The 7,942-nt window shown below is 40.5% G+C and overlaps 1 protein-coding gene across 2 annotated transcripts; it reads left to right on the forward strand.

Moving 5' to 3' along the window:
- Window positions 1-3,491: 3,491 nt before the first annotated feature.
- On the forward strand, window positions 3,492-7,942 carry anp32a (acidic (leucine-rich) nuclear phosphoprotein 32 family, member A). Of its 2 annotated transcripts, none has more exons than XM_085349770.1 (7): window positions 3,492-3,657; window positions 5,566-5,715; window positions 5,801-5,923; window positions 6,029-6,227; window positions 6,312-6,427; window positions 6,593-6,647; window positions 7,491-7,942. In XM_085349770.1, the coding sequence occupies exons 1-7, from the start codon at window positions 3,604-3,606 to the stop codon at window positions 7,556-7,558; spliced, it is 765 nt and encodes a 254-aa protein (XP_085205896.1). In that variant the 5' UTR covers window positions 3,492-3,603; the 3' UTR covers window positions 7,559-7,942. The 2 variants fall into 2 exon arrangements, with proteins under 2 accessions (XP_085205896.1, XP_085205904.1); XM_085349778.1 differs by having other exon boundaries at window positions 7,494-7,942.

The following is a 7,942-nucleotide window of genomic DNA, read 5'->3' on the forward strand; positions in this document are numbered from 1 at the left end:
TCCTTGCAGAAAACCTGTTGATGTGCCTGCCTGAGCCAGTCTTGTTCTGTCTCTTTCAGAGATTTACCGCTCTTGGAAAAACTAGATGCATTAACCCTGTGTTGGATAAATGGAAATACTCACCTGAATGCTGACCTGATCTCTGGAAAACTGGCCTTGAACATTGTCTGTTGTTGTACATTCTGGAAACCACCATTAAAAACTCTTAAACCATTTTTATTTTGGGTAAAACAGCACTAAAACGTTCCTTTCACATCATCATGAATTATCAGTCATTCAAAATCTATCAAGATTTTTAGTCACAACTATTTTCAGCACAAGATACCATTACTTTTGCTTGTTTGTTTACCAGCTGCGTTGTTCCACGCTACTGCAGCACCATATTGGTGAATTTTGACCAGATTTTGAAAATGTCATTCATAGGGAATACTTAGCATTTAATGTTCATTATTCAAGATCATTTTTGAGAATTATTTCTGCCTTTGTGTCTTAATTTGGTTGATTTCACTATGTATTAATAACACACACTCACCAGACACTTCATTGGGAACACCTTGCTAGTAGTGACTCTGGGACCCTCTTTTGCCTACAGAACTGTGCTAATTAGTTGTGGCATTGATTCAACGAGATGCCGGAAACATTCCTCAGAGATTTTGCTCCATATTTATATGACGGCGTCACACAGTTTCTACAGATTTTTCAGCTGTGCATTCATGATGTAAATCTCCCGTTCCTCTACATGCTCTATTAGATTGAGATCTGATTACTGTGATGGCCACAACTCATTGTCATGCTGAAGAAACCAGTTTGGGAATATATGACATTTGTGATGTGGTGCATTTTCCTCTGAAAGTAGCCATCAGTGAGATTGACATGCTCAGAAACAATACTCAAATAGGCTGTGTGGTTTAAATGTTGCTCAACTGAGACTAAAGGGGCCAAAAGTGTGCCAAGATTCTCCACACCGTTTCATCACTATCACTATCCTGAAACATTGATACAAGGACGGACCCATACTGACCCTACCATCCAGGGTTGGCAGTAAACCATTGAGCTGGATAGGCAAACAACTATGAAAGGTGGACATTCAACATTCAACTTTGCAGTTTTTGAAAAACTTGCTTGGCATGGAAAACCAGGCCAAATGCAAAAAACTAGTTGAACAGATTTGCCTAATAAATTCATTTGAATATTCTGCAGTATGTGACAGGATCTGTTGTTGTTAAGCTCTTATATACTTTTGTAAATACATCCTTTTTATGGTTTTTGTTTCGTTTATAAACCATTTTCACCTATTTGACTTCAATGTGACACCTAAAGGTGGTAAACAGATTGTTTATATGATGTGCACAGAGTTTAAAGTGCCAGGAGAAAAAGCACAGAGTCGCCCTCTAGTAGCAGAGTTCTTACATTCATCTCCTCAATCCTCTCCCAGCTAATTCTTAGACTTGGGCTCACTGTCACACAGAACCATTATAAACCTTTGTAAAGGTGCCAACTTTTCCAAAGAGGCTAATCAAAAACATTTTGATGAGGGAATAATGAATTATATTTCATCTGGAAAAAACTGATGCACAATTCAAAAATCAAAGGCCAACACTTACCCAGAGTACACCCAACACACACAAAAATGCAGCTCTGTTTGTGACAGTTTCAGTTGTTGCCGCATTTTAATCTCTTTTGTGTTTACTTGCATCACAAAACTTGTGTTTTCCTGTCTCTTTGGGTTAATGCTGCATAATAGTTTGTTATTTTGTGCCTCTTTGTGGTTGTATGCTAGCCCCCCCAACACTGAGCAAATATAAGAAGGTAGCTGTACTATATGATTTTACTTGGTAATGGCTTTAATTGACTATCTCATCCTGTATCTTGTTATTAAACTGTAGGGTACATGTGAGTCACAAAATTTCACAACTTTATAATAGAAAGCGGGCTGGTGTCCCCTGTAGTTAAGGTTAGCTCCGTTAACCAGGAGCATTCCTGTTAGACAGCAACTTGTTCACCATTAATGGAGCGAAACAGAGAAGAGAAAGACGATGGTTTTAGGGGCTGCTGAGAGTGCCGTGGGCAATGAAAAGGCAGCAGTTCCGTTATTGGCGGTTACTCTCATTTGCCCTTATCATGAGCATGCAGGTTATTTATCACAGACAAGTTTCATGGATATGGAGTGAGACAGTGGCGCAAAGAGAGACGGACACTCCTCCTTATTGATAACCAGTGACATGTATTTATTTGGCAGAAACAAAGCATTCTTTGTGCTGATATATTTCATCATTTTCTGTTCAAATTACAATTAAATTAACTAACAGGAAGTTTGTGGTATATTAACAGCCATTACTTTTCACCACATTGTGCTAGGATCCGTTCTACCCATTACTTCTGCTAAAAAAACACAAAGAAAAATTTGAATTGAGTTTAACTGAAATTTTTTAAACACCCTCCTGGTGGTCACTGGATATACAGTTGAGGCTTTGCTTCCCCCTTGTGGAAAAGGTGCACACAGCAACACGCAGAGCACTCATGACCTGCCAGCACTTGAGTGAAACTGTGAAGAAGACCCCTAGTGGATCTCAGACTGCCCAAAAAACTCAGCACTGTGCTATTTTATTTGTTTGGAGAAGAATAGTTAAATTAATCTAGCCCTTTATTCCAAAGCATTCATGGCATCAGTCTACGTGCTGGCCAACCTGTTATTAGTGGATGACCCACTGTACCTCAAAGCCACACAAGGAGCTCTTAGCATTATTAAAAGACATGAGTAATGCCAGTTATCACATGCGACTTAGAAAAATCAGGTCTTTCAACCCGGTTGGTGTTATTTTACTATTAGGTTATCTATTCTTGCTTCTCCACTCTGGATCAGTAATATTTGAAAAATGGTAAGTTCTAATATCAAAATGTTATTCTTTATATATTATGGGTCATTAAAGTTGTTTTTGCATAGCATACAATAACAATGTCAACTTTTTTTGGCAAATTTTCTAACATTACATGCAATAGCTGTTGTTGTTTTATAGTTGTTAGACGTTTTATGGAGGAAAAAAAAATTTTTTAGTGTGTCATTATTCTATACTTTTTAAAATAATTTATATTTTTTGTTTTGTACAGAGGCAGGATGGAACAGTGTGCATTTTTAAATGATAAAAATTAAAAAGCTGTACAATTAATATGTCAGTTAAATTTAACAATAAATTAAATGTAAAATTAATTAAGCTTCAAAAAACCTCAAAACGTATGGGGCTGGGCTTCGATGTAGGTGGAGGTTTAAGGGTGGTGGTTGTGCATCGACTGCATGTATTCAGTGAAAAACATTACAGTATTACTATTTCCATGTAAACTTAAGTTAACAAACAACCAAACTTAGACAACAAAACCCCACCCAGTTTGATAAGGGCGCCTTCATTGGCCCGCGCGTCTGTAAATCCGTTCCCTCTTTATTTGGCGCGTGCCATTGGTCGGCGGTGACGACAATCCTGAAACGTGCTCCCGCCCACCGAGCGGATCAAGTTTGAATGAACAGCAGCAGCCTGCTCTGGAGGTGGTAGTTGCATTTGCAGTAATTATTAAAAGTGTGTATCGTATCACGGGGTGAGCCTTTCGAGGATGGACATGAAGAAAAGAATTCACCTAGAGTTGCGGAACCGCACTCCGTCAGACGTAAGTTAGCCTCGCGGCTCGCTGTAATAATGCTTCACTCTCGGCTAATGGAGAATATTTCGCGTGATGCCTTGGCGTGGGGATACAAAGTTTCTTCCAAGTTAAAAAGATGATGGGGGACGTCGGGTCACATTGTTGCTTTTGCCGTCGTGTTTACAGCGGGCAGGTGCTCCGCGGGTCCGCTGCTTGAACTTTTTAGTGCGGCTCCAGCTTCACGTTTTAATGTGCAGTTTGAGAATGCACCACAGCTTCTTTTTTAATGCCAGCGGTATAAACAAGGCAAGCAGTGTGAGAAGCCATATTTGTAACTTTTGATCCACGAACCCCGCGTTGTCGGGATTCTTGTTTTTAGTCATTGTCTGAGGCTCAGTGTGCATGCTTGGACTGGGAAATACGTTCACCTAAAAAAAACCAAACAGTTTAAGCCGTGCACTTGGCGCGTTGAGGATGCGAGCACTCAAAGTCGTGAACATTATCAGTGATGCATAAAGATCACAGCCTCGAATTATCGCCTTACAACTGCAGACCGCTGCTATAGTTGCACAAACCGTCCGGTTCAAGTCGTTTATGTCTGCAGGGAGCAGCTTTTTACGCTGGGGGAGCCTGCAAACCTCCATCCGGAGTCACTGTGCGCACAGATGGCCGAAATAAAAGTGCCGTTACCGTGGACCGTTAGCGGCCACCAAGCTGCGCGAAAAAACCCCACGCAGAGATCAAAAACGAGCTACGCCCGACTCATTATCAACTGTCGTGTGGCTATTCACTCGTTTTCATCGGGATTTCTCGAAGCTTAGGCGTCCCAGCTCCCCCGGTGAAAACAGGGGGGGAAATCGTCGAGCCGCGCTGTTGCTCTAGTTTTCCAGAACTAGGACAAGCCGCCATTTTACCGAGAAACAAAGGCTATTCGAAATACACCGAAATCCCGTTCATTCGACACAAACGACGAACCAGTCATCATACCTTCGTGTTAATAGAGGTCTATACACACCATCAGTCCAATCGGGAAGTGTTTAGCGCGAGCAACAATGAAAACGTTTGCCTGGCAGCTATCTAATCGGCTTTAGCGGCCCCTCCTACTCACAAATGACCCTGTGCACGACTCGTAGGTCTGTTTGGCTCCGGCTTGTTTTGACTAATGTGCATCTGCGTCGCTCATAGATCACGCGCACGTCTCTTATTGCGCTTTAAACACGGCAGCCGTACTTTATCGCTTTCTTACTAATGTGTCAAAAAAGCGAGATAAATGTCATATTTACGTAATGGAAAGAGTCAACGCATCGCGATATTTACAGCGGTACAATGACCGCTGATGGACAGTGGGGGTTTTTTTTTGGTTTTTTTTTTTTTTTTTATAGTTCTGGTCCTCACTGCTGATTGGCTGAGTCACGTTCAAGGCCGAGGTGAAATATCCAATAACAGCCCACCTGTGACCGCATATCACACTATTTAAATATCAGTGCGCAGGGCCAAAATTAACGCTGTTGCTGCTGCTACACTGAAGTGTGGCATCCGCCCAGTGTTGAGCTGGTTTATCTGTAGGAGGACGTTTGTTTATTTTCTTCAGATTTATTTATTTATTTTCTTAAAAAATGGTAAAAGTAAATCAATTTAAATGTTTATATGTGTGTATATATATTTTTTTACAATTAAGAGCTGATTCCAAATATTGTTGATACAATTTAACTAAAGTGTCAAAGACGAATGTAGTAATGAAAATAAAATGTGTCTTGAATTTACAGAAATGTATGGATTGTTGTTTGGTATGTGCTTGCTTTTTGTTAGCATTTTTTCCTGTCATTGCTGACTGCTGTAACAAAGCAACAATGTAATGTGTTGATTGGGATTAACAAATATGATGTTTGCAGTTTGACAAATTCTAACCATTTTAATTTTTTGATTACGCTTCAGGTCAAAGAACTAGTGCTAGACAACTGTCGCTCAAATGAAGGCAAGATCGAGGGTCTAACAGACGAGTTTGAGGAGCTGGAGTTTCTAAGCACAATCAATGTTGGTCTGACGACAGTTGCCCACTTGCCGAAGCTAAATAAACTCAAAAAGGTGGGTGCTTTTCATCACGTGACAAATCTCTGTAGCTTCAGACTGTAAAGTTTTGCAAGGTTTTGATTATTTAATTGACCAACAGCTTGAACTCAGCGATAACAGGATCTCAGGAGGGTTGGAAGTTCTGGCGGAGAAGTGCCCCAATCTCACACATCTAAACCTCAGTGGCAACAAGATTAAAGACCTCAGCACAATAGAACCACTGGTGAGTCCCAGAAATATGAGGGGGGGGGGGGAAAGCACAACATGCAAAACAGCTCGTTGTTGTTTATCAAACTGGATTGTTTTTGTTTGTTTTTTGTTCTGATAGAAAGAACTGGGGACCCTGAAAAGCCTAGATCTGTTTAACTGTGAAGTGACAAACCTGAACGAATACAGAGACAACGTGTTCAAGCTATTACCCCAGCTCACGTACCTGGATGGGTATGACAAAGATGACAAAGAAGCACCCGATTCTGATGCTGAGGTCTATGCAGAGGGCTTGGATGATGATGAGGAAGATGAAGATGGTATGTCCAAGACTATGTCGGGTCTCATGTATGTCTTTGCGACGCTAATGCTGGCGTTTATATTAACTGACCACTTTCACCCAGATGTAGATGATGAGGAGTATGATGAAGATGCAGCACCGGGAGATGAGGAGGAGGAGGAAGGAGAGGATGAAGAAGAGGAGAATGAAGAAGAAGAAGAGGAAGACCTCAGTGGAGAGGTGAGATGAGAATAAATGAGATATGCTTTTTCTAATAGTTATGTAAAAATGCTCTTGTTAGTAGACTGGTTGCCATGGTGAATCCCGCCTCTCGTCCTCTGGCTTCAACTCCGCGAGACCCGGAAGTGAATCATCTCACTAACTTTGCCTTGTCTTTTAACAAAGGAGGAAGAGGAGGATGATTTGAATGACAGAGAGGTTGACGATGAAGATGACGAAGGTGAGCAACTTCTCCAAATACATAATAAGTGCACACGCTTGATGCTATTCTTTATAGTGGACTGCTTTTGTTTTTCTTAACCTTTATGAATTAGCAAATTTAAATATGCCCTTTGGATATTTTACACATGGCGTTAACATGGAGAGATGCTACAGTTTCTGTGTCCACTATATATACACCATGTATAAACCATAGACGGTATATAAAGGATGGGAGTAGGCACAGTGACAGCACCTTGTAGGTCGTAAACTCATGTTTTGAAGCCTTGATCTTCAGTATTATGGTTTTTGCAAGCTTGTCTTTTGGAGAGCCAGAAATGACTGTGCTTGGGACTGTAGAATGCTAAGTTAATGCTAAAAATGCTTAAACCTTGCCACTATGGCTAGCACGCTTTGTTAGCAAGGTGCATTTCAGAGTGTATTGTTATCTGTGCACAAACAGAGGTATTTTATAGTTAATGGAAAGTAATGTACAAATAAATATGGAGCTGTCCCCCAAAAGCTATTTTATTATTACTTTCTTTAATTGTAATTTCATTATACTGTCGGAAACGGGTCTCTCTTGTAAATGTAAAAATAAAGGTTAAATAAAATAAATATAGGGAGTGAATCCTTTGGGAGTTAGCCTCTAGTGGGCATTCAAATGATTTGCAGTTTTCACCCCTGTGTGCTGGCTTCATATTGAGCCTCAGAGGGAGCTTATGTGTGCGTGATACAAACAAAACAGGGAGACAAGTGTGAAACGAGGACAAGGATAATGTGTTTTGGTCACGTGGAGCTTTCTTCATCTGTAATGCTGTATTTGTCTTATAAATGTGACTTTTATTTCTTACTTATTTCTCAGAAGAAGAGCGAGGTCAGAAGAGAAAAAGGGACCTGGATGAAGAAGGGGAGGAAGATGATGACGATTGAGAGTCTTCTTTAAGCTAAGTTGTGAACTGTTTTTAACTTGTATCTCCCAGTCACTTCCCAACAGCCCCCATGTATTTTTTCCCCTCAGTTTCATATTGCAGTAGGAGTGGGTTTCTTTTGTTATTGGCCAGTTAGGTAGACGGGTTTTCCTGAAGGGAAAGAAAAGGTTACATTTGTGTACCTTTGACACCCCCGTGTTCCAGTCTTTACTGTCCACTTTTAACTGCTTCGTGGACACCAGTTTTGTAATATCAAATAATAGCAAATATAAACCTTTTTGAGAGACGTTTTTGTTTCCTCACTGTTTGTGTAAGACCAATTTCTGATGTATTTTAAGACCGCCCCAAAAAGAGGGGAGGAAAAAAAAATAAAATAAAAAGAGTG

This window comes from Diplotaxodon limnothrissa, linkage group LG1 (genome assembly GCF_057381915.1).
Source record: "Diplotaxodon limnothrissa isolate DT_005_m linkage group LG1, D_limnothrissa_male_GT1.1, whole genome shotgun sequence".
Classification (NCBI taxonomy): domain Eukaryota; kingdom Metazoa; phylum Chordata; class Actinopteri; order Cichliformes; family Cichlidae; genus Diplotaxodon; species Diplotaxodon limnothrissa.